Genomic DNA, 24810 nt, shown 5'->3' on the forward strand with positions numbered 1-24810 from the left:
GTGGGGCAGAAGGCCCCCCTCGGGGAGGAGGGCACACCCACCCTCCGATCTGGGGCTTTGCCCCCTGGGAGCGGGTCGGACTTCAGGAGGCGGCACAGCCAGAGGGGAAGCCAGCTGGACAGCGCCGCCTCCCACACTTGCCTCCCGGGGAACTCTGATGCCACCCCGGCCCCTGACTGCAGCGTCTAGGTGCCCGGTTAGCCCGCCGTGGGCCTACGGAGAAGGTGAGCCAGCCGCGGGTTCCAGTGCCGGGGGACTCGGGTGGGGATAGGGACCAGTGGACAGGCCACGGGGGCTGGGGACCCAAGGGAAGCGGGGAAGGGGGCTGGGCGGGCACACCTGCCGCAGCTCCTCGCACACAAGGGAGAAGAGCCAGAAGTAAATGAGGTACTCGCAGCACGAGGGTGTGGGCTGGAAGTCCACCATGAGCACGTAGGCGAACAGGCAGAGGAAGGCAAAGTAGGACAGGATGTTGAGGTGGAAGATGACCACGGGGGCATTGAAGAAGGCTCGGACCCGGGGCAGACCCGGCCCGGCCTGCAGCCTCCTCTCCCTGCAGGGCAGATGCAGACGGGAGGGGGGTGGGCTGTGAGGGGCCTGGGGCCCAAAGGACCTCTGCCTCCCCTAAGGAGCAGGGCCGCCGTGCCGGTGTGTTCCTGTCACACGGCAGAGACGGGCCTGGGCACAGCGGGCATCCATGCAGCCCACAGACTCTCCACACACAGCCACATGGGGGCTCCACCACAAGGCCCCGCACGGGGAGGGCCCTGAGAGCACCTGTCTCTGGTTCCACCAGGACTGAAAATAAATATTGGGCCCAGGGATGCTCAGTGCAGGGGGGAGCTCAGTGCAGAGCCAGTGCTCAGGGCATGGGGAGCTCAGGGCAGGATGGGTGCTCAGTGCAGGGGGTTGCTCAGGGCATGGGGGAGCTCAGTGCAGGGAGGTGCTCAGGGCAGGGAGGGTGCTCAGGACAGGGGGAGTGTTCAGTGCAGGTGAGGTGCTCAGTGCAGGGTGGAGCTCAGGGCAGGGGCCAGCTCAGTGCAGGGGTGTGCTCAGTGCAGAGGGGGTGCTCATGGCAGGTGGTGCTTAGGGCAGGGGTGCTTAGGGCAGGGGTGCTCAGTGCAGACAGGGTGCTCAGGGCTGTGGTGTGCTCCGTGCAGGGGGTTGCTCAGGGCAGGGAGTGTGCTCAGGGCAGGGCCAGCACTCAGTGCAAAGAGGTGCTCAGGGCAGGGCCAGTGCTTAGCCCATTTTTGGTGCTTGGCATGGTAGGTGTTCAGCACACAGAGAGACCCCTCCCCCCTTGCCTCCTGCCTGCATGCCTCTCTATCACCGTAGGACCTGGTGGCAGCCACCAAGACAGGTGTGACCTGCCCCCAGCAAGCACATTTGGGAAGGAAGGGCCGTCCCTCCCCCCGCAGCCCAGCGGCCAGGCTGGCACCTGAAGGAGATGAGGCCGGTATAGAGCAACGGGAAGGCCAGCATACACGCGATCACCCGCCAGAGCCCGTTGTCCACGCAGAGCTGGCCCCACCACACCTTGGTTAGAAAGGCCTGTGGACAGAGGAGGCAGCTTCAGGCCGGTGGGCACCCCCCGTGCCCCACCCCTGAGGGTGAACAATGTGTCTGCTCGGCGCCACACGCCCACATGCCCCAAACACAGCACTCGGAGCCCCCAGCCACGCAGCGTGGTGGGCAGCACGGGACAGGCCCCGTCATCTTCCGGCAGAGGAAGAGGCTCGGGTGGGCAGGGCCGGGCCAGTCTTTCCCGGAGGTAAGGGCTGGGGCCGCGCGGAGGACTGTAGGCTCCCAGGTAGGGGACCCCCCCCCAGGGGGTCTCTTTTAGCACCAGTTTGCTGACTTGCAAAGGGAGTGGAGAGGGTGTGTCGGCCCGCAGCACAGGACCAAGGCCCAGGCCTGTCCCCGGGTCCCCACAGCACAGGGACCCGTGTGCACCCGCACCGGCAGCACCACGGACAGCTCCTCCTGGAAGCAAGCCTGCAGCACGTCACCTGGACGCCTCCGTGAGACACGAACTTCATGTCCTTGGCCTCCAGGGCTAGCTGCAGGCAGGTGGTCTTGCCCCAGGCCTCCGACACGCGGGTGAGCAGCTTCTGAGCTCGGTCCTCGTCCTTCCGGTGGCACTCGGTGAACACCCCTGGGACGAGGAAGATCGTGTCATGGCAGCAGGGTCCTAGTCCCTGACGCCGGGGCACAGCGTCAGGGAGCAGCCCCAGCCGATGAGACGGTCTGGACAGAACTGGGCGCGGAGGCCAGGGACGAGGATCCTGGGGTGACATGTGAGGAGGGGAGCCGTGGCCCAAGGCCGCCACCTGTGGACTCACCGATGGCTCTGTGTTCATACTCGTCAGCGAGCGCCAGCATCTCCTCCAAGCTGTCCGTGTCCTCCTCCTCCTTAGACAGCTCCTTCAGGATCTTGCTGCAGGCCAAGGCCGCGGCAATGCAGTCCTGGCTCTGGGCACCAGGAAGGCCACAGTGAGAACCTGGGTGGTCCAGCCCGGGAACCCCAGACACGCTGCCCAGGGGTGATGAGAACAGAGGCCCCGCGACACATGGGCCACTAGCTGATTACTTGTGCTCCTGTCTGTATCACTTGGGTCACCCCAGATCTAGAGGTGAGCCTTAGCTGGTGGCCGGGCTCCCGCACTGGCCAGTGGGAGCGGTCTGCTCGCCCACCCGGAGCACGGACCTGATCGGGCATGAGTCTCAGCGCTCCCTGGGCATCTGGTCAACCCCCGGCATGGGGCTGAAGAGCAGAAATGGGACCAGGTCCACGCAAGACCCCACAAGGCTCTGGGCGCCCTGCCTCAGCGGCACCAGGGATGTTAAGAAAATCTCAAGGAAAGCTCTCAAAGCACTGCCTGGTCAGAAGGCAGCACTGGCCCAGGACGAGGGGCCGGTGGCCTGGAAATCTCTGGGCCTCCCATCCACTTTGCCCCACAGAGCACGCCTGAGGCCACGGTCAGACCCAGCTCCACCACGGACCCACCACACACTTTGGGAGAGGGCAAAACCCCCAGAACCACAGACCAGGTAGGAAGCCACCTATGCCACTCTGCTGGTGTCACTGGGGAGGGGACCGGTTCCACAAGAGCAATTTGGAAAGGCCAACACTGAGAGGTAGGGGACCTCTCTGAGAAAAAATGACACTTTGTTTTAAGAAGAGAATCTGCTTGAAGTAAAGGAGAACCACGTGTGAGAGACTTGGGTCCACAACACTTGGCTTCAGGCCCCACCTGGCATGTCCTCCGTCATGACCACCAAGCTGCCCACGGGCCCAGTGGCAAGGGAGCTGCTGACCGATGTTCTCAGGTGGCTCGGAAAGGGGCTCTTCCCCCAACTAAGTACCAGACTGTCTCTGTTGAGACCCCTAACGGTCAGTGGAAAGAGATGTAGCGCCGCCGGGGACGTAACTTGCCTCCAGACTGTCTAGTGAACAGGACGGCCACAGCACAGGTGCCGACCCACCGGAACCCCCCGTGTGGGCCATGGAGGGCGGCTCCTCCCAGCTGTGTGTGTCCCCTGAGCTCAGCCCCCGGACAGAGCGGCAGGAGGCAGCACAGCTTCTTAAAATTCTTTCCTTGCCTGAGCCAAATTCTCTGTTCCCCACCACTGGGCACCCTGGGTCTCTTCTGGGGTCATGGACGCCCACCGCCCTCCCTCCAAGGCCACGTGCTCCCCCACCTGCTGTCGGCACTGGCTTTCTGGCCACACTCCCTGGCTGAAGCCCCGTCACTAGTCCACATGTAGCCGTGTGTGCTGAGAAACAGGTCTGGTTACCTGTGCCCAGATGATTTCTGCCAGCTCCCGACGGTTCTGGATGATGGCCCAAATGAGAAGATCACGGACTGGGTCCATGGTGAAGGCCACGTGGCCTGGTGAACGCTTGTAGAGGGACCGGAGACTCACTCCCTGCACCTGGTGAGCAGTGGACATTCAGAACCTCTCCTAGGTCCCCACTAGCTTCAGCATCCCTGGGTGTGCCTGCTGAGCACGCAGGTCCTGAGCCCAGCTCCACACCTTTCTGGAACCACTGTTCCTGGAGGGTGAGCCCTACAACCTGCATCTTCAGCAACACTTTAGATCAATCTCGTGTACACTGGAGTTTTAAGACCATCACTCTGGAGACATGTGGAAACACTCAGAAAGTGGAAAACCCAGCTAACTCCTTTGCCAACAATTGTAGCCTCACGTTACACATCAGGCACCTCTAGTCTCCTTCATCTTAGCTGACGGCATCCAGCCTTTTTCTGTGAGGTAAACTTCCAACACAGAGTCTGTTATAGATTCGTGGCAGTGAGCTCCTCAAGGGAACCTACAGTGTCGCCTGCAGAGAAGACCAACAAGGAATTGTTGCTGAACAAGACAAGGATTACTTGTGAGCAGGAGGGCACCTTGCCCCCAGACACACTCAATTTACACAGTCACATGGGAATCCAGCTTCCTGGCTGATCAGTAAGTAAACATCTACTCAGATGGTCTGGAAATAATTACCAGAGGTGAGAACAACTTCCCACATCAAGCACAAAATTCCACTTCCTTCAAGTCATTTTGTACATTTCCTAAAAGCTTATCTTTATATTTTTAAAAACTTAATCGACAAATTAAGTTATAGACACAGTTAACTGTAAGCTTCCACTTTAGACCTTCTTAAAGGGCATCTTAAATATGCTGGAATTAATTAAGAAATGCAGAACTGTGAATATACAAAACCAAGCCACAGCCACGTCTTTCTCCAGAGTCAGGCATAGCCTACCTGGGACGATGGATGAATTTGAAAACTCAAGGAAGCGGGTAATTTTCTAGCAGAAGAGAAAAACCCAAATCTAATCTTAGAACACATAGAAAAGCTCAACAGATCAATTATCAGAAAAGAAACTGAGAAAATCCTCAGAGCTACTACTGAAAAAGGCACTGAGCCCTGATGGACTCATAGGAGAGCCTGCTGATCTGTAAGAACAGGGAGTTCCAGCCACATAAACTGTTCCAGAGCAAAGAAATGAGGAAGATTTCCCAATGGTTTTCACAAGGACAACATCAAGCTGATACCAGAACCTGACAAAGACAGGCCCCAAAATAAAACCACAATCAAAGCTTCAAACATTCTGATGCAAAAACCATGAAAATATCAGCAACATAATCCAGTATCATAGTAAACACATGTTACAATGCAATCAAGTTGAGATCAAAATAGGATTAAAAATGTTTTGGTAACAGAGCGCCTGGGTGGCTCAGTTGGTTAAGTGTCTGACTTTGGCTCAAGTAATGCTCTCACGGTGTATGGGTTTGAGGCCTGCATCGGGCTCCATGCTGACAGCTCCGAGCCTGGCGCCTGCTTAAGATCCTCTGTCCCCCTCTCTCTCTGCCCCTCCCCTGCTCATGCACTCTCTCTCTCTCTCAAAAAGAAACATTAAAAAGCTTAAAGAACTGGGAGACGGATACTTGCTAACATAAATTCAGAAGCCAGTCTCGCACTTAACACAGAGATGAGTCAAGATTCCCATCAAACACGGACGGAGACTAGAAAACAATCTCTCCCGTGCTCCTGTGTGGCAGTGCACATGCTGGGCACCTCACAGCAATATGGCGGAATCTTGCTGACCTGACCACATGAAAATCCAATTTCACCTGGTGGCCAGGACTGGGGGTACAAGGCACGAAGGAGATCATTTTCCCTGCATAACCTTTTGTACTGTCTGAAATGTTTAGAAAGGGAGAATAATGGATGAAAACATGTCCCCAAAGTTCATACATTGAAGCCCCAGCTCCTAAAGTGACCGTATTTGGAGGTGATTAAGGTTGAATGAGGTCATAGGTTGTGGCCCTGATCTGATGGGACCTGTGTCCCTGTAAGAAGGGGAAGGGACACCGTTGCTCTCCGTATCTCTCTGCCTGCACGCCGAGCAAAGACCACGTGAGGACGTGGCAGGAAGGCGGCTGTCCTCAAGCCAGAAAGAGAGGCCCCCCTAGAAACCGGCCCCGCGATGCTTCGAGCCCAGACTTCAGCCTCCAGACCGTGAGGGACTAAATATCTTGTTTAAGCTGCCCGGTCTGTGGTATTTTTTTATGGGGGCCCTGGCAGACTACAATGGAGCATATTTCTTTCCCAATAACAATAAAGGACAATTTCTTTAAAAAAGAAGCCCTAAGGACATAGCAGTGGCCCAGCACACGGGCCAAGTGGGGCTGGGGCCACGTCACCAGCACGCACGTTTAGCTTGATGTTCGGCACGGGAAGCAGGAGCCGCGGCCGGTCGCCGGTCCGGGGCCGGGGGTACAGCGGCTGCGTGAAGTCCCCCAGCAGCTCCCGGAGCACCTGAGCCACGTGGTGCATCTGCACACGGGGGGCGGGGGGCGCGGAGACCGGCCGCTCCGGCTCCTCGGCCAGCACCTTCTGAAGCTTGCTGTGGAACAGGCAGGAGGGGTCCAGGTTCTGGTACAGGTAGAGCAGGGTGTCCCACGTGACGAACTCCTTCAGCCGCACCCCGTTCTCCAGGAAGAGCTTCACGAATTCGGGCTTGTTGGAGATGAGGGCGGCCGTCATCACGGGGTGCAGCTCTGAAGGCTGAGAGAGAGCACCGTGGGGGGCAGGCCTCGCACACCCTGATGGCCAGGCCGCTGGAGACGGGACTGCCGTTGTCTCCACCGGGGGAAGGGCTGGGGTCGGGCAGAGGCCCCCCTCCAGGGCCTGGCCTTGTTCCGGGGGCCAACAAGGCCCTCCACGGGGCAGCCCAGGAGCCCTACCTTCCACTGCCGCTCGTCGGTGAAGATCTCGCTCCGGGCGATGTCCACGCGGTTCCACGCCACTGCTAACTTCAGCTGGTGGTCCCAGTTCTCGTGGCCAAAGTGGTCATGGCTCCGAGAGGCTGCAGGCAAGAGCACTCATGTCAGGAGGCTTCCGTCTGGGTCTCAGAGCCACTTCCCTGCCATCTGATAATGTCACACAGGGAGGGATTTGTCACCAACCGCGGTGTCTCCATGTGCCCAGTGGCGGAATCCCCACCACGCACACACCTTTGTGAAAAGCACGTTTCCTTTCAGTGCTGGAATCGGAGAATCTCCGGGTTTCGGCCTCACTCTGGCTCGTCCCCGCCCCCACCTCCTGGTCAAGCCCCTTGGCCCCAGCGCTTACAGAAGACACGGGTGTCTGAAAGGCAGGCGTGTTTGCACGAACCCTCGGAAGTCACCACTGCATATGCCGTCAGTTTCCTTTCTCACCTTGACTGCAGAACCACCGCCCCACCCAGGCTCTACAGTGGCTTTCCCAACTGGTTCCTGCTCTCCCTGGCGGGTTTCACACCTTAAAGCATGGGCTGCTATTTGGGGAAGTGAAAAGGGAAGTTGGACCCTCGCCTGACACCACACACAAGACCCAAGCTGAGATGTGCCCCAGACACCTCCACATAAAGGCCCTGCCTGCAGACTTTCCACGGCGAAACACGAGACAAGATCTGCAGCCACAGAGCAGCTAAAGATTTCCTGGGGTGCGAAGGACACGGACCAGACAGGACAAAATGGACAGATGAAACTCCAGTAAAATGTAAGCCTTCTGCTCGTCAAAGACAACTTGAAGGAACTCGGAAGGCGAGCCAGGAACCAAGAGAAAATCCCCCCAGGGCATCTCTCTAACAAAGGATTCGTATCAGAGTATTTCAAGAGCTCCTGCAACTCGAAACTGAGAAGACAAACCACCAAACAAACACAGACAGACGATCCGAAAGGCACGTCCCCGGATGCTAACTCGCGGCCAACAAGCCCAGGAAGAGACGCGCCGTGTCACGGGCCATCAGAGAGACGCAGATCCAAACCACCCCGAGCTGTCACTTCACACCCACTAGGACGGCTTCGGTTTAAAACGCTGACCCTGCCAAGCGCCAGTGAGGACGCAGAAAAGCTAGAGCCCACGTCCACGGCTGGCAACGAGGGAAGGCAGTGCCATCTTGTTGGAAAACAGTTGGGTGGTTTCTTATAAACGTGCCCGTGCCACAGAGAACCATAATTCCACTCCCGTAGATGTGGACCCGAGAGAAACGGGAACAAACTGCAGCTTTTATCGGAGCCCCACATCGGAGGCGGCCTGCGGGTCCAGAGACAGGCAGGTGGAGAAACGAGCTAACCCTAACCTTCGCGCAGTGAAATAGCACTCAGCGGTAGAAAGGAACAGAGCTCTGACACACGCCCACGCGGAAGAATCTCAAACGTGCTGCTCTGAGCCGACGCGAGACACAAAAGAACACCGAGTGTATGATTCCATTTCTGTGAGTTTCTAGCACAGGCAAAACCGTCTCCAAGGACAGAAAGCAGACAGATGGTTACCCAAGGCACACAGAGGCACGAGGGAGCTCTTGGGGGTGGGGGGAGCTGTCCTGTATCTGGATTGTATCAGTCTGCAGGGTACGCACCCGCTCAAATGCATCCGGCAGTAAACCCAGGATGGGGGACGTCACCTTCTTTAAACCATAACCTCGATAAAGTTGATTTTTAAACGGGGTTGTCATTGGGGTGCCCGGGTGGCTCAGTCGGTTAAACATCCGACTCTTGGTTTTGGCTCAGGTCATGATCTCGCGGTTCACGAGTTGAAGCCCCATCAGGCTCTGAGCTGACAGCACAGAGCCTGCTTGGGATTCTCTCTCTCTCCTTTTCTCTCTGCCACTGCTGCTCACTCCCTCTCTCTCCCTCCCTCTCTGTCTCTCTCCCAAAATAAATAAATAAACCTTTAAAGGGGATTGTTACTCAAAAACCACATGCGTATTTCTATTGTTTTCATATATTACACACATAATAAAGAGAGAGCCACTTTCTCCCAGAGGCCCACCGCCTCTCCCCGAACAACCAATTACACTGTGTTGGCTTCCAGAAATAAAGATGCCCTCGTTCTCCCCCAGGACCTGCCCCGCCCCCGGCACACGTGGGAGGCACCGTGACTTTTGGCCGACGGCCACACCTGTGTAACCACCGCCACGAATGAGAAACGAAACATTCCCACAACCCAGAGGCCCGCACGCCCTCCCCGCTCAGCTCCCCCGCACCCAGGAGAAACCACGATTCACGGCATATCTTCACTTGCTCTTGAACTCGGAGAACAGACGCTGGGCTCCGTCCTGGCTGTGAGCAGGGGTCCTTCCCCCTCCCGGCGCTGTGCAGGGATGCCCCCACTCAGGGCCCCAGGCCCCTCGTCACCACCTCCCAGACGTGGCAGCCTGGCGTCTCTCTTCCTGCTCCGTGGTCCCTTCACGGAAGAAGGCAAGGAGGGGACAGACGCTCTCACTGCCCCGTCTGTGAACAGGAGGGTCGAGTGCCACGAGCGGACACTGTCGAACCCCTGTGGTCACGGGGATCTTCACAGCGGCTTCCCGGCCTTCGGCGTCCTTGGTGGCGAGGGCCGCACGGGCCACGGTGGCATCCCGGCTCCTGCACAGTTGCTCTGAGTCTATTCAACCGGCTCTTCCCGGTTCTTGTGTCTCCCCGGACGGGGGTCTTCAAATGAGAGCCCCGGTCCTGGTTTTAACCGTCTCACTGGCTCCGTGAGGTTTTACGTGCCATCCCGAGTCCTTCTGTCAGGAGGAGGCCACGGAACAAGCCCAGGTTTGCCCCCCTCTCCCGGCAAAGCTTCCTGCCGCCCTGCTCCGCCCGGGCCGCGTCCCTCGGGGGTGAGGAGCCAGCACGACGGCTTCCTGGCGTGGGGACGTCGTCCACAGCGGGAGGGGCAGGGGCACCCGCCGTCCCCCAGAACCGGAGGGAGAGGGGAGCGTGGGGCGGAGGGCAGGCCAGGGGCTGGCCCAGGGGCGGCCGCCGCGGGAGCTTCGTCGCCCAGGAGGGGCCGTGGGAGCGCCGGCACACGAGCAAGCACGCAGGTCAACAGCAGGCCTCCCAAGGCCTTCTTCCCTCCCTGACACTGTATGGGCGGCTGCGATGCCCACGGAGGGACCATTCGGGCGGCTGCACCCGGCCTCCGCTGAGGAAAGCAGTCAGAGAAGGGAGCCCGAACCCCCAGCCCCGGCGCAGGCCCCCACCTGCCTGGCGGGGCCGTGAGCTAGGCCCGGCGTGGCCCATCCCCGGCTGCCCTCTGACCGGTGCCTCTGACTCAGGGGTGGGCCTCTTGGTGCCTCCAAGCGCGGGGCCCCGGGCACCTCCCCTCCGCTTCTCCCTCCGCCCCACCTTGCCCGACCCTCACCTTTCAGCAAGGCCTGCAGGATGGCCACGTCCACGTCCTGCTGCCCATCCTTGCCTTCCCGGAAGATGGTCAGCAGCTGCCGCCTCCGCACAATGTCTTGGATCTGCAACCGACACGGCCCAGGTGAGGTTTGGGGTGACGAGCGGCCCCCCGCCTCCTCGAGGGGAGCCGCAGAACCGAGGCCCCGGACACACAGCCGGCGCCCCGGCACGAGGCCACCACCTCGCCTCCCCACGGTGAAGACGAAGACGTGTAAGGACCAAATACACCACGTGTGCGAGAGGTCTGCCGGGAGGAAACACACCCAAGTGTAAGGGCTTCCGCCCGCCACGAGACTGTCTGCAGAACGCCCGACACTGCTGAACTTGAGACTCCTCCCCCGCTTCCTCACCTTGCCTGCCCGCCCACCCCCAGAGCCCCCAGTCTCTCTTCCAATGTTTGTGGTGATGTTCTAGAAAATCCTTGTAATCTGGTGGCTGGCTAAATAGCGTCAGGCTTAGGAAGGAAGGAGGAAGGAGGAAGGAAGGAAGGAAGGAAGGAAGGAAGGAAGGAAGGAAGGAAGGGGGAAGGGAAGGAAGAAAGAAGGAAGGAAGGGAGGGAGGGAGGAAGGAGGAAGGAAGGAAGGAGGAAGAAAGGGAGGAGAGAGGGAGGGAGAGAAGAGGGAGGGAGGGAGGAAGGAAGGAGGGGGAGGGGAGGGAGGGAAGGAAGGAAGGAAGGAAGGAAGGAAGGAAGGAAGGAAGGAGGAGGGAGGGAGGGAGGAAGGAAGGAGGGAGAGGGGAAGGAAGGAGGAAGGAGGGAGGGAGGAAGGAGGGAGGGAGGGAGGGAGGGAGGAAGGAAGGAAGGAAGGAAGGAAGGAAGGAAGGAAGGAAAGAGGGAAAGAAGGAAGTAGGGAGGAAGGAAGGAGGGGGAGGAGGAGGAAGGAGGACGGAGGAAGGAGGGGGGCGCATAATGAAAGGGAAAGGCTAAACGCAATGTGGTAGAGTCTGATTTGGATCCCGGGACGGAGAAAGGACATTAGCAGACCAACGTCAAAAGCAACAGTGCGGAGCTTTGGCTCGTCTCTCAGTTCTGACCGCAGCTCTGCGGGATGTGACCCTCGGGACAGGCTGGGTAACGGTTGGCCAGAAGGGCTCTACTACCTTTGCAACTATTCTACGGACCTAAAATTACCCCAGAACCAAAGGGCGAGAGAGAACCAGCAGGACACCTGAAATGAGGGCCATGCCCGGTCCTCACGAGGATGTCCTGATGTCCTGAGGCTCCCTGCTTCCAGGCAGTATAACCAGCCTGCCCCCGGGGACTGGGTCTCCCAAACACCCCGGAGACCGGGGCTGGGGTCCCCTGGAACGCTCACCGGACCTGCGAATCCTCAGGATGGGCTCACGCCTGCCGACGCCTCCAGCTCGGCAGACACCCTGAGACACCCTGAGGGGCGCGCAGACACCCCACGGCCCCCAGGAGCCACGCTCAGGCCCCTACCGCCTCACGGTCCCCCTGCCCCCCTGCCTTGCCAGGGCTCAAACGCCCCCATTAATCTGCCCGGGCGGCCTGGGGCTCACCAGGCTTGGAGGCTGTGCCCGATCCCGTGGCCGTCACCCGGCAGCCCCCGCGCTGCCTGAAGCTCGCTCTCTACCCCTCTGCCCTGCGCTGGGCTCAACAGCCGCCTCCTGCCCCCCGACCCAGGCAGTCCTCGCTCCCAAACGGCTGTGCTGTCAGCCCCGTCCGTTCCCCAGTCCAGCCTGCAGTTCTGGGGACAGAGGTTCAAGACATGCCCTCCCCCTGGGAGGGACAACGTGCTGCCTCAGTTGAGGGCTTTCCGTCCACCCTGGGCCCCCGCCTGGCACAAAGCCCCCCACTCTTCCAAGATCACATCCATGCGTGCTCCAGGCCCGTGGGGTCTCTGTTTCTAGGCCCTGGTCCTGATTCCAGGCTAAGGGCGTCTGGGAGCCAGCAGGTGCCTGTCTGCCTACCTTCTTGGTCCACTCCGCAATCCTGCTCTCAGTGAGGGTCTCAAACACCTCCTGGAAGAACACACTCAGCTTCTGCTGGATCCGGGAGATGGTGATCTCAGATATGGGCAGGCCGGCCACCTGGGCAATGACGTCGGCCACGCGGCCCGAGCCCTCCACCACCACGCAGGGGGTGCCGTTGGTGATGGCGTTATAGATGGTCTGAAACGCAGGGGCCCACGGTGAGCCCCAGGGCCCGAGTGCCCGCCACGCTCTGACCCCTGAACCACGGGCATCTCAGCGTCAAGGCTACAGGGTTACTGGGAAATGAAGCGAAAACACTGAGTCTGGCAGCCTCCGCTGCTGGGGGCGAAAGGCGCTAATCCTGACACAGGGGCGTCCGCCTGACAGACCGGCTCCTTCAGGCCTACTGCTCAGGTGGACCGTGGCCACCAAAACGGAAGCCCTACAGCGTTTCGGCCCACGGGTGTGTGGTTGAGGGAGCCATCCCCGGGAGACCGTGCTGCCGGCTTGAGGTTTCGCTCCCTCGTTAAGGCCCAGGGTGAGACCAGGGCCACACGAGGAGACCCCTGGACACCCGGCACGAGGTCAACTTCAGGAAGGGACTCGGACCCCCGCGGGAAGGACACCCTCCACATGAGCAGGCACCGTGCTCTGGGCGTGAGGGAGCGGGGCCTCCATGCAGAGAACCCCGTGTGGGGAGGGGACAGGGGACCAGATGCATTCCTGTCCCCCGGGGACTGGGTCTGAAATGGGGGAGCTCTCCTGCCATTCCTAAGCATGAACACACATCTCCTCCAGTCTCATAAATGCAATGTCCTTGCTCCTGCCCCAAACCTGCAGGCTGTAATAGCATCACGTGTCCCTGCGGTCAGCCTTCCTCCATCAAGGAGAATGTGTTAAAACAAGCAAGGAACCTGCTTTATGTCCAGCTGCTAGTCCCATGGGGCTGGGGTGCCCGAGGGCCGGCACTTCGAGAACTGTGCAGAGTGGCCACCCTGGGGTCCTGCAAGAAGGTGCCGTGCGGGTCCCCCTGGGGCCCCTCCTACTGGTCAGCCACCCAGGCCCGGAGCCAGTGTCCCCCCACCCCGCAGCAGGGTACCTCCTCGAAGGCTGCCTTCCCACCTACAGTTACCACTCTTTCTCCTTGCCCCTCCCCCTTGCCAACGACCCCTCTGGGGTGCCAGTCACGGGGCTCTGGGCCAGAGCGCCCCCTGCAGCAGGGTTGCACCTCAGATCCCCGCCCCACAGGCCAGTACTCACGTGCAGTGTGCCGGGTCCCCCCTCCAGCACCACACAGACTATGGGGATCTTGATGGCCACTCCTAGGACGAAGCATGAACCCCGAATTAGGGATGCGGGGGCCCAGACCCTCCCCCTGGGGCCCTCTTGCCCACCTCCCGCCAGCTCCAGAGGCATCGATGGAGACGGGCAGTTGGTACTGAGTGGTTTTCAAAGGCTGACGCTCGGCCGTCAGTGGACGATCTGCCTGTTCTACGTAATGAGAGCAAATTCGAGCCCTGAGATGGCTCGTCCACCTTCTACTTCTGTTCCCTTTCTGCGGGTGCAGGCGAAGGCAGGGCTGTCTGCCTCAGAGGCCACCCCGACCAGCCTGCTTTCCTCGGCATGCCTTTCGTGGAGCCTCAAATCTGCGCACGCCAAGCGGGTGGGCTTTAGGCACCACACACACGGCAGGGGAGCACAGCGTCGGGACCTCCATCCTCTGTCCCGTCGCTCAGCCCTCGCCCTGAGCCCCCCATCCATCCGGCAGCCAGGGCACCCGCAAAGACTTCAGAAAGCTCCCCGGGGCAACAAACATCCCCCCACGTGCCGCCTTGGTGTCTCCGGCCCCGCACCCCCACCTAGGCTCTCTGGGACACAGCAGGGCTCTCACGTGGTCCCCGGGCCGGCAGCCTCAGCCTCACCTGAGCACGGAGAAGAGCAAGTTCTCCCCGCACACCAGGGACTCTGACGTGCAGTGAAGCTTGAACACCGTGGCTCTGAAGGGGCCCGCCCAACCTGGCACAGAGCTAGGACCTGCTGCTATTCCGGTCCCTTCTCCGCCCCTCACATCCTGTGCATTTGCCCTTCCCGTGTCCTGGAACCTGGCCCATCTCACCCACGAGGGAAAACACGTCAGGGCCGAGTTATGCACGTTGCTATTTCCAGACTGAGCCGTGCTTGTGGTGTAGAGTGACTACCGGTGGTCTATATATGACCTGAGGGACAGCAGACACATGGGGGCTCCCTCACCTCCTCTTTCCTTTGTCTGCTCTGATATGAACTTCTCCAGCCTCGTCCTCAGGGGAATCTCGACCCCGTAGCGGCCGTGGGTCCCGTCGTCCACAAGGATGAAGTGGGAGTGGTTACTGTCCAGGCAGGTCAGGTGCCCTTGGCCTTCCTCGTCCATGACGTACTCGGCAGGAAAGCCGCCCTGGGGACGGCAGGAGAGAGTCAGACACAGACAGACAGAGAGTTCTGCATCTTGAGTGCCAGAAATGGGGGCCTAGTAGGCTGGAAAGTGACCCCCAATGTACGAAGTCCTCATTCCTGGAAGCTGTGAACGTTCCCTCATTTGGAAAAAGAGCCCCTATAGATTTAAGTTAAGGATCGTAACACGGGGAAGATTTATCCTGAAGTATCCGGGTGGGTCCTATATGTCTCCACAGCGACCTTCCGAGAGGGAGGCAGAGGGAGATTTGACCACAACAGGAGGAGAGCCCAGTGACCGTGAAGGCAGAGATCGGGGCAATGTGGCCACGGCCGGGGAAAGCCAGCGGCCACCGGAAGGCAAGGACCGGCTGCCCCCCCGCGGCCTCCGGAGGAAGCAGGGCCCCGTCGCACCGGGATCCGGGCCAGGCGAGGCCGATCCGGAGCCCTGGCTCCGAAGGGGAGAGAACACATTTCTGCGGCTCTGAGCCACCAGGTGTGCGATCGTCTGTTACAGCGGCCGCGGGAAACCGGAACAGATCTGACAACCAGGAAGTGGAGCGTCGCCGTGAGAAACTCGCACAAATGTGGAGATGGCCTTGGAACCGGGCAACGGGCGGAGACCGGAAGGACGCTGGGGACACGAGGGACAACGTCCGAGGGGCCTCGAACAGACTGCGGTAGGAGCACAGGTGCAAGGGCACGCCTGGTGACGCCAGACGGGAGTGGGGGGCGGGCAGAGCGAGCTTCGACCGTCTTCGACGTGCCGGCAGAGCGTCCGTAGCTCTGGACACTGAGGAGCCGCCAGCCAAGGCCCAGAAGGAAATGAGGACCGCGGATCAGAAACCGGAGGGAAGGGGGGGGCGCCTGGGTGGCTCGGTAATGACTACCAGAACCAGAGCACCGTGGCGCCTGGGCTCAGGGCTCCTGTGAAGGCCGGGTTCACAGGGTTCAGAGGTCAGGCTTTGGGATCGAACGCGACACTCTCTGGCCGCGCAGAGGCGGCCACGCCCCTGCTTTCTGCTAAGTCGTTTCTGTGTTTCTAAGACCCGTGGTGGCTCTTACGTGGACCCATCCTGTAATCGCAAGGGGGTCCAGCCACGTCAGCCGCTCACCCTGGCCATCAGGGTCTGTGGTGCGGCTGGGCGTGAGCCCCGGTCTCCTGCACCCCTGTCCAGGCTCCTCCCCTCTGTGCTGCATTTACCCTGGTGTCCAGGCAGCGGCCCGTCCACTGCAGACCCAGGGGGCCCTACCCGTCACCCCCTCTGACGCCGCCCACCAGGAGAGGTCGCCGAGCTCACCGAGGGGTGGATCAGGTCTTCACGGTTGTGCACGGTGCCCCACGTGGCCACTCCGACGGTGACGACTTCTCCTTCGTTGTGGCTGCTGCTCAGCGTGAAGTCACGCACCGCCTCGCCCACCTGTTTCATCACACCCGTGTGGGAGCCGCCGGTGATGATCCAGGCCCCTGGGGACAGGACCGGAGCTGTGCACCCTCCACGACACGCCTGATGCCCGCGGCCCTGTGTGCTTCTGACGCCCACTGTCCTTCTTCTGCGGGGCCCGGCTCAGGGGGCTTTCAAACTCGTCATCAGGTGTAAGTCTCGGGACCAGGACCACGGAGGAAGCGGCCACAGCGCGATTCTGCCTTCACGGAGCAGCTCTGGGGGCCGAGGGTTCCCGCCTTGCTCAGGGAGGTGGTGTGGCCGGGAGCGGGGACTGTGGGCCTCTCCCCCCACCCCACCCCCCACCCCCCGCCTGCTGCTGCTTCCCTGTCCTGCACTTGGAACGCACGTGTCTGAATTCTTCTACTCCAAGTCATAAACGTCCCTTCTTCTCCTCAGCTCTCGGGGCCTGAGTGTGACGGACTGAACCCCTCTCCTGGCCACTTGCCCTGCCACACTGCCCAATGCCATGTGACCTGCAGGGGCCCTGACAGGGCACACACTTCCCAGCCCTGTGTGACCTGACCAGGAGATCTGCTCAGGGCATCGCACATGGGAAGCACCGTGACCGGGGGACCCGCTCGGGGCATCGCACTCGGGGAGCACCGTGACCAGGGAACCCGCTTGGGGCATCACATGTGGGGAGCATCGTGACCAGGGGACCCGCTCTGGGCATCACATGTGGGGAGCATCGTGACCAGGGGACCCGCTCTGGGCATCACCTGCAGGCAGCACCGTGACCGGGGGACCCGCTCGGGGCATCGCACTCGGGGAGCACCGTGACCGGGGGACCTGCTCGGGGCATCGCACTCGGGGAGCACCGTGACCAGGGAACCCGCTTGGGGCATCTCATGTGGGGAGCATCGTGACCAGGGGACCCGCTCTGGGCATCACATGTGGGGAGCATCGTGACCAGGGGACCCGCTCTGGGCATCACCTGCAGGCAGCACCGTGACCGGGGGACCCGCTCGGGGCATCGCACTCGGGGAGCACCGTGACCGGGGGACCCGCTCGGGGCATCGCGTGCAGGGAGCACCGTGAACACCAGGTCTGGGAGCCCTGAATCTGCACCAACCATCTTTGCTGCACCTTGTCTGCCAGGAGAAAGCAGGTCCCCAGTGCGCTCTGCTCCCCCAGCCCGTGTCCGGATGAGAGGAGACACGGGGAAGATGTGCAGCTGCCTCCTCGGAAAAGGGGTGAAGTTCTCTATCGTTCGGGCTGCCTGCTACCGGGGCAGTGCCGGCCACGGCACACCACCCGGTGCCTAGAAACCAGCTGTGTGTGGTGCTGCCGTAAGGAGCCGTCTAAAACGTGTGGCCCTGGCTCTGGGGCTGGGAGGCGACAGCAAGGACTTTGCTATCGAACCCTAAAAAGATAACTGTCAAGACGTGGTAAAACCGTCACCTGCGATTACCTGGGGGACAGGTGAGCACCTAATGGGCTCACTGCGAAGGTCACGAGCGTGCCTGGGGGATGGTCGGCTGCATTTAACCAAATCCCACGTGCTGCGGAAGCCCCAAGAGACACGGGCCAGTGAGACCCCGACCGAGCCTCTGTTTCAGGGCAAAGACCAAAGGGAGAGCACGGCCCTCACGTGCTGCTAAAACCAGATCCTAAAGCCAGCGTCCTCTGGGTGGGCCAGTCTCATCCGGACCAGAATCCTTGCTCTCCTGCCCTTAACCAACCCGGCGTAGCCGCCTTGGAGGCCACGGGCAGCACGGCGGCTTCTCCGGCGTCACTTTGAGGGAGCACCCGGGGCTGCCTGCGTGGAGCTCGCGCAGCCTGGGGCCTTGTCCTGTGCTCACTGGGGGTGCACCCCAGGGGGGCACGGGACCCCGAGGCAGTCACGTCATGTGTAAAGATGGACACCGTTGTCCCTCCCTCCCAGATGTGAACAGACGGGTTAGGTAACAGGGGTTTGGTTCGTGGAGACCCTCCCCGAAGGCCCCACGGTGAACATGACCCCCTCCAGCCTCCTCTGCCTCCCGCTGTTACCTCGCAGCTAAACGAGGCCTCCTGTGGGGGCAGAGCAGGGAGTCCCTCTCGGGAGCTGGCTGGAGCCCTGTCTGCCCCACGAGCACACCCAGCGGCAGCCGCCGTGGGCCGGCGAGGCCTGGGGAGTCTGACTGGGCCGGGCACGGCCTGGGTGGCCCCCGAGGACCTCCCTAGTCCCAACAGCCGTGGTGCTGCGTGCTCAGCCCGCCCATGGCTCCAGCCCCCGAGGGCTACCTGTGGTCTGGGCCACCTTGACCAGGCCTCTTCGGAAGACACTCTTCAGCCTGGGCTTCATGTTGAAGTCCTTGGCCCCGCCTGTCACCGAGATGAGGAGGTTGGGGACGTCCAGGCCCCAATACTGGGTCATCAGGTGGTAGATCACGCTGGGGGGTGTGTCCTGGGAGAGGCGAACGTACTGCAGGGAAGTGACAGGGCGGCAGGGGGGAACCCTGTGTCAGCGGGGGGCCCAGCCCAGCCCTAGAGATGGCAGGGCAGCTGTGGGCACCCTCCCACCAGCCCGCCCGAGAGCCCAGCCAGGTGGGCGGACGCCCCCCACCCTGGGTCTAGATCCGGTGAGCAGAAGCGGCCGTGCCTAAGCAGGACACGGATCGAGAGGAAGGGGGAAGGGGCAAAGGCCCAGCGGGACAACAGGCCGCCCTGGGAAGACCAGCCCCATCTTCCAGCCCCCTCCGCCCAGCCTGCACTCACGGCACCCCTCTGACCCCCGCCTCTCTGCTGTGGGACGCACCCGCCCTGCTTTGTGGTGACCGAGAACCCCGAGGGCACCCTTGGGTCTCCCGTGAGCCTCGTGAAGCCCCGCCTGCCCCGTCCCTAGTGCTGGCAAGGCTCGAGGCCTCTCCGGAGGCGCCTCAGGTCACGGAAGGGTGACGCGAGTCACAGCGAGAGCAGCGGAGGGGTGGAGACCAACCTTCCCCACCTTCTGGCCCAGGCCCGTGAAAACAATGTCACCAAAGGCGTCCGTTGGCATCTCCTGCACGTGCTTTTTTGGGTCCCAATCCTTGCCCTGCCAAGCGTGGGGCCTGGTAGCCTCCTCCAAGTGCTGCTGGCGTGTGTAGCCGCACTCGCACACCACCTTCCTGCAAAGACCACACGGTCACGGTCAGCGGAGGGAAGGAGGTGCCCGTGCCCCCCGCGGGGGGTGTCAGCAGGGGCCCAGCGGAGCGGCAGGACCCCACCCCCCGCTGTGAGGAGGCGCCGTGTCAGTGAAAGCCCAGCGGGGAGCTGAGGCTCCCACCCCTTCCCACCGAACGTCAGCCGGGGCTGAGAGGGGCTTGGACTCCCATCGCCACGTGGCGGTAATGAGGCAGGGCCCCCCTCCCCCACAGACACGTCATAGGGGACCTGCTAAGCCACAGGATGCAGTCTCATAACATAATACCCCAAAGGTCAAGGTTTCAGACTGAACATCACCATCACACCAGGAGCCAGGAAAATCTCCACAGGAATGAGAAAAGACAGCAGCCACCGATGCCAAGGTGACGCTGTTAGAATCATCTGACAAGGACGTTAAGGCAGCTACCATAAAACTGCTTTACCAAGGAATCACGAACACACTTGGAAAAAAGGAAAATATATAAAGTCTCAGCGAAGAAATGGAAGACATATCAAATGGAAATTTAAAAACTGAAAAAAGTGCACAAACGAAACAAAATCTTTTCAAAACTCAGTGGATGGACTCAGCCACAGAATGAAGGTGGCAGAGGAAAGAATCCGTGAACTTGAAAACAGAGCATAGCAATGACCCACCATGAACGCCAGAGAGAAACAGACCTAAATGAACAACGACGTGAAGAGCCTCTGAGCCTCAGAGCTGTGAAGGAAGCGCGAGCAGGCACGTCACAGAGTCCCCAAGGGAAGAGGGAGAGGGGGCGGGGCCGAGGGAAGGGGGGCGGGGCCGGAAACGCGTGTAAAGAAATTGTGACCAGCCGTGATGAGCACCGAGTTAGGTACAGAAGTGGCTGTATTGCACACCTGAAACCAATCTAACACTGTATGCTGATTACACTGGAATTAAAATTGAAAACTTAATAAAAAATTATGGCCCAATGGGAGCTTTCCTAGGAATGTGAGGTTGGGTTATCACTTAAAAACCAATCAACATAGTTTATCATATTAGCAGAATAAGGGAGAAAAGCCGTCTGATCATTTGCTTGGATGCATAGTGTTTTATCAAATTCAACACCCAGTTGTAATAACAACGGTCAGCAAGGCAAGAACAGAGAGGAACTTCCTCAACCTGGTACAAAAGCATCTGTGAAAATCCTACTGCTGACATCATACTCGAGGATAAAATGCTGAACCCTTCATCACTAAGATTGGGAACAAGACGATGCTGTCCACCCTCAGCACTGCTATTCAGCATGGCACTAGAGGTCCTAGCTAATGGGGTGGCGGAAAGAAAGGAGAGGAAAGGGTACAGGGGAAGGGAAGGGAAGGGAAGGGAAGGGAAGGGAAGGGAAGGGAAGGAAGAGGGAAGGGAAGGGAAAGAAGAGGGAGGGAAGGAAGAGGGAAGGGAAGGGAAGTAAGAGGGAAGGGAAGGGAAGGGAAGGGAAGGGAAGGGAAGGGAAGGGAAGGGAAGGGAAGGGAAGGGAAGGAAGAGGGAAGGGAAGGGAAGGGAAGGGAAGGGAAGGGAAGGGAAGGGAAAGGAAGGAAGAGGGAAGGGAAGGAAGAGGGAAGGGAAGGAAGAGGGAAGGGAAGGGAAGGGAAGGGAAGGAAGAGGGAAGGGAAGGAAGAGGGAAGGAAGAGGGAAGGGAAGGGAAGGGAAGGGAAGGGAAGGGAAGGGAAGGAAGAGGGAAGGGAAGGGAAGGGAAGGAAGAGGGAAGGGAAGGGAAGGGAAGGGAAGGGAAGGGAAAGGAAGGAAGAGGGAAGGGAAGGAAGAGGGAAGGGAAGGAAGAGGGAAGGGAAGGGAAGGGAAGGGAAGGGAAGGGAAGGAAGAGGGAAGGGAAGGGAAGGGAAGGGAAGGGAAGGGAAGGGAAGGGAAGGGAAGGGAAGGGAAGGGAAGGGAAGGGAAGGGAAGGGAAGGAAGAGGGAAGGGAAGGGAAGGGAAGGGAAGGGAAGGGAAGGGAAGGGAAGGGAAGGGAAGGGAAAGGAAGGAAGAGGGAAGGGAAGGAAGAGGGAAGGGAAGGAAGAGGGAAGGGAAGGGAAGGGAAGGGAAGGAAGAGGGAAGGGAAGGAAGAGGGAAGGAAGAGGGAAGGGAAGGGAAGGGAAGGGAAGGGAAGGGAAGGGAAGGGAAGGGAAGGGAAGGGAAGGAAGAGGGAAGGGAAGGGAAGGGAAGGAAGAGGGAAGGGAAGGGAAGGGAAGGGAAGGGAAGGAAGAGGGAAGGGAAGGGAAGGGAAGGGAAGGGAAAGGAAGGAAGAGGGAAGGGAAGGAAGAGGGAAGGGAAGGAAGAGGGAAGGGAAGGGAAGGGAAGGGAAGGAAGGGAAGGGAAGGGAAGGGAAGGGAAGGGAAGGGAAGGGAAGGGAAGGAAGAGGGAAGGGAAGGGAAGGGAAGGAAGAGGGAAGGGAAGGGAAGGGAAGGGAAGGAAGAGGGAAGGGAAGGGAAGGGAAGGGAAGGGAAAGGAAGGAAGAGGGAAGGGAAGGAAGAGGGAAAGGAAGGAAGAGGGAAGGGAAGGAAGAGGGAAGGGAAGGAAGAGGGAAGGGAAGGGAAGGGAAGGGAAAGGAAGGGAAGGAAGAGGGAAGGGAAGGAAGAGGGAAGGAAGAGGGAAGGGAAGGGAAGGAAGAGGGAAGGGAAGGGAAGGAAGAGGGAAGGGAAGGGAAGGAAGAGGGAAGGGAAGGGAAGGGAAGGGAAGGGAAGGGAAGGGAAGGGAAGGGAAGGGAAGGGAAAAGAAAAGAAGGAAGGAAAGGAAAGAAAAGGCACATATAGAAGAAAAGAAGTAAGACTATCTTTATTCACAGGTGATGGAATTGTGTGTGTAGAAAACCCCAGGGAATCTACAAAAAGGTGTAAGACTGACAATAGCTCTAACAAGTTTGTAGGATACAAGGTCAATAGAAATAAATCAATTTTATGTCTATACAGAAGTAACAAACAGAAAGTGAAATTGGGGCGCCTGGGTGGTTCCGTTGGTTAAGCGTCTGACTTCAGCACAGGTCACGATCTCACAGTTTGTGAGTTCGAGCCCCGCATCAGGCTCTGTGCTGTCAGTTCAGAGCCTGGAGCCAGCTTTGGATTCTGTGTCTCCCTCTCTCTCTGCCCCCACCCTGCTCACGCTCTCTGTCTTTTGAAAATGAATAAACATCAAAAACAATTAAGGAAAGTGAAATCAAAACAAAACACTACCTATAATAGCAAAGAAAAATTAAAAGTGGCCAAATTTCCCACATTTGGAAAGAAGTCATAAATTCTACATTCAAGAATCTAGGGAACACCACACAAGGGAGACCCAAAGAGATGTGTGCCAGGATACTAAAGTCAAACTTGCATCAACTGAAGACAAAGAAAAAATCTTGGAAGCCACAAGACAGAAATGACACTTTGCCTACTGGGGCAAAGAAACTCACGTAACAAACAACTTCTCATCAGAAATCAGAAAGAAGTACCAGGAGCGGGGCGCCTGGGGGGACTCAGTCGGCTGAGGGTCCGACTCTTGGTTTCAGGTCAGGTCATGATCTCACAGTTCGTGGGTTCGAGCCCTGTGTCGGGCTCTGTGCTAACAGCGTGGAGCCTGCTGGGGATTCTCTCTCTCTCTCTCTCTCTCTCGCTCTCTCTGCCCCTCCCCTCATGCTTCACGCGCTCTCTCTCTCTCGCAAAATAAACTAATAAACTTAAAAAAAATTTTTTTTTCAGGAAGTACAAGGAGGAAGGGGCACAACAGCTTTCAAAAAGCACCAACCCAGAATTGTACACTCAGCAGATGCATGGCTCAGTCAGACGTTCTCGGATGAAAGAAAACGGAGGGAATCTGTCGCCCACAGAACTACCCTACGAGGGTGGATAAAGGTCGTTCTCTAAGCAGAAGCGAAGTGATGGACGGTGGAAAGGTTGAACAGCAGAAGGAAGGAAGAATGACAGAACGGGTAAACGGAACTCTGGAAAAATGTTCAAGTCACCTGGAAAGGCAGGAAAAGAAAAACCTTAAAACGGAAAGATGCAATGGCGGACGTAAGTCCTAACATCAAAACTCACCTTAAATGTAGCGCCGTAAATACACCAGTTTGAAAAGACACAGGTTTTGCAGAGTGGATGAAAAGAGTAAGACCCGATTGTTTATTGTCTACAAAAATCTCGCTTCCAATGACGGAGGCAAGCTGAGAGTGACCGACCACTTGGCAGCAAAGGGGGGAGGACTGCCGATACGCACAACGACCCGGATGGATGGCGAAGGGATCGCGCTGGGTGGAAAGTGACACGGTCACTTCGGTCGGATTCCTTACGTGACGTGCTCGAAGTGGCAAGGTTGCGGGCATGAAGAACAGACTCGTGGCTGCCGGGGGCTCAGGGCGGTGGGGGCAGAGGACGCAGGGGCTGGACCAGGCTCGGAACCCAGGGAGCTGCGACGGCATCTTTGCAACTTCCTAAAATCTATGATGGTTACGGAGTAAAAAGGGTAAGGAGCCCCCGCGTGGTGCAGGCTCAAAGCAGCACGCGACAGACGCGGGCCAGCCCGCCGGGCACCTGGACGACACTACGGGAGAACCCGCGCCCGGGACTCCCCACTCTGAGTTCTGCTTTTCCCGCAGCAGCACCTCAGCACCTCCTTCCAACTGTGACCTCCCCTCTCGTGTCCTTCAGGTTTGGGGCCTGAGACCTTTTCACTCCTTTACTGCTATTCACTGGGGCTTCGGGAGAGAGAGGAGATAAGTGTGTTCTCTACACCTCCTTACATTGGAAATTGTGAATTTTTAGGTTCTGACATCTCGTTAGTATCAAGTGACCTGAAGGACGAGAGACAGATGAGACAAGCAAGCAGTCTGAGGCCAGGTGAGCCTGGGGCCAGGTGGCACAGGGAAGGACGCTGGGGGGCAGGTGGCTCGGGCAAGGACGCTGGGGGGCAGGTGGCACAGGGAAGGATGGGGGGCCAGGTGGCACAGGGGAAGGACATGGGGGCCAGGTGGCTTGAGGGAGGATGCTGGGGGGCAGGTGGCTCGGGGGAAGGACATGGGGGGCCAGGTGGCTTGAGGGAGGATGCTGGGGGGCAGGTGGCACAGGGAAGGATGGGGGGCCAGGTGGCACAGGGGAAGGACATGGGGGGCCAGGTGGCTTGAGGGAGGATGCTGGGGGGCAGGTGGCTCAGGGGAGGATGCTGGGAGGCAGGTGGCACAGGGAAGGATGCTGGGGGCCAGGTGGCTTGGGGGAAGGACATGGGGGGCCAGGTGGCTTGAGGGAGGACTCTGGGGGGCAGGTGGCTCGGGGGAGGACGCTGGGAGGCAGGTGGCACAGGGAAGGATGCTGGGGGCCAGGTGGCTCGGGGGAGGATGCTGGGAGGCAGGTGGCACAGGGAAGGATGCTGGGGGCCAGGTGGCTCGGGGAGGATGCTGGGGGACAGGTAGCACAGGGGAAGGACGCTGGGGGGCAGGTGGCGCAGGGAAGGCCGCAGGGGGGCAGGTGGCACATGGGAAGGACGCTGGGGGGCAGCACAGGGGAAGGACGCTGGGGGGCAGGTGGCGCAGGGAAGGCCGCAGGGGGGCAGGTGGCACATGGGAAGGACGCTGGGGGGCAGGTGGCACAGGGAAGGATGCTGGGGGGCAGGTGGCTCGGGGGAGGACACTGGCGGCCAGGTGGCACAAGGAAGGATGCAGGGGCCAGGTGGCACAGGGAA

At 59.7% G+C, this 24810-nt stretch overlaps 1 protein-coding gene across 10 annotated transcripts in view; it reads right to left on the reverse strand.

The window, feature by feature from the left end:
* The window catches only part of TRPM2 (transient receptor potential cation channel subfamily M member 2), a 56949-nt gene that overhangs the window by 20804 nt on the left and 11335 nt on the right, over positions 1-24810 (reverse strand). For 8 of the 10 annotated variants that reach the window (XM_042998833.1, XM_042998830.1, XM_042998831.1 and 5 more), the window contains exons 4-17: positions 18961-19129; positions 18267-18447; positions 15894-16060; positions 14416-14596; positions 13426-13487; positions 12163-12363; positions 10193-10295; positions 6763-6884; positions 6230-6583; positions 3799-3936; positions 2343-2472; positions 2010-2155; positions 1439-1551; positions 340-553 (exon numbers count right to left, since the gene is read on the reverse strand). In XM_042998833.1, coding sequence (XP_042854767.1) covers positions 340-553; positions 1439-1551; positions 2010-2155; positions 2343-2472; positions 3799-3936; positions 6230-6583; positions 6763-6884; positions 10193-10295; positions 12163-12363; positions 13426-13487; positions 14416-14596; positions 15894-16060; positions 18267-18447; positions 18961-19129 — 2281 coding nt within the window. Of the gene's footprint in view, positions 1-339; positions 554-1438; positions 1552-2009; positions 2156-2342; positions 2473-3798; positions 3937-6229; positions 6584-6762; positions 6885-10192; positions 10296-12162; positions 12364-13425; positions 13488-14415; positions 14597-15893; positions 16061-18266; positions 18448-18960; positions 19130-19463; positions 19874-24810 lie in introns of those variants that run through there. The other 2 variants (XM_042998835.1, XM_042998838.1) reach the window with 2 other exon arrangements.

This window comes from Panthera tigris, chromosome C2 (assembly GCF_018350195.1).
Source record: "Panthera tigris isolate Pti1 chromosome C2, P.tigris_Pti1_mat1.1, whole genome shotgun sequence".
Taxonomy (NCBI): Eukaryota; Metazoa; Chordata; class Mammalia; order Carnivora; family Felidae; genus Panthera; species Panthera tigris.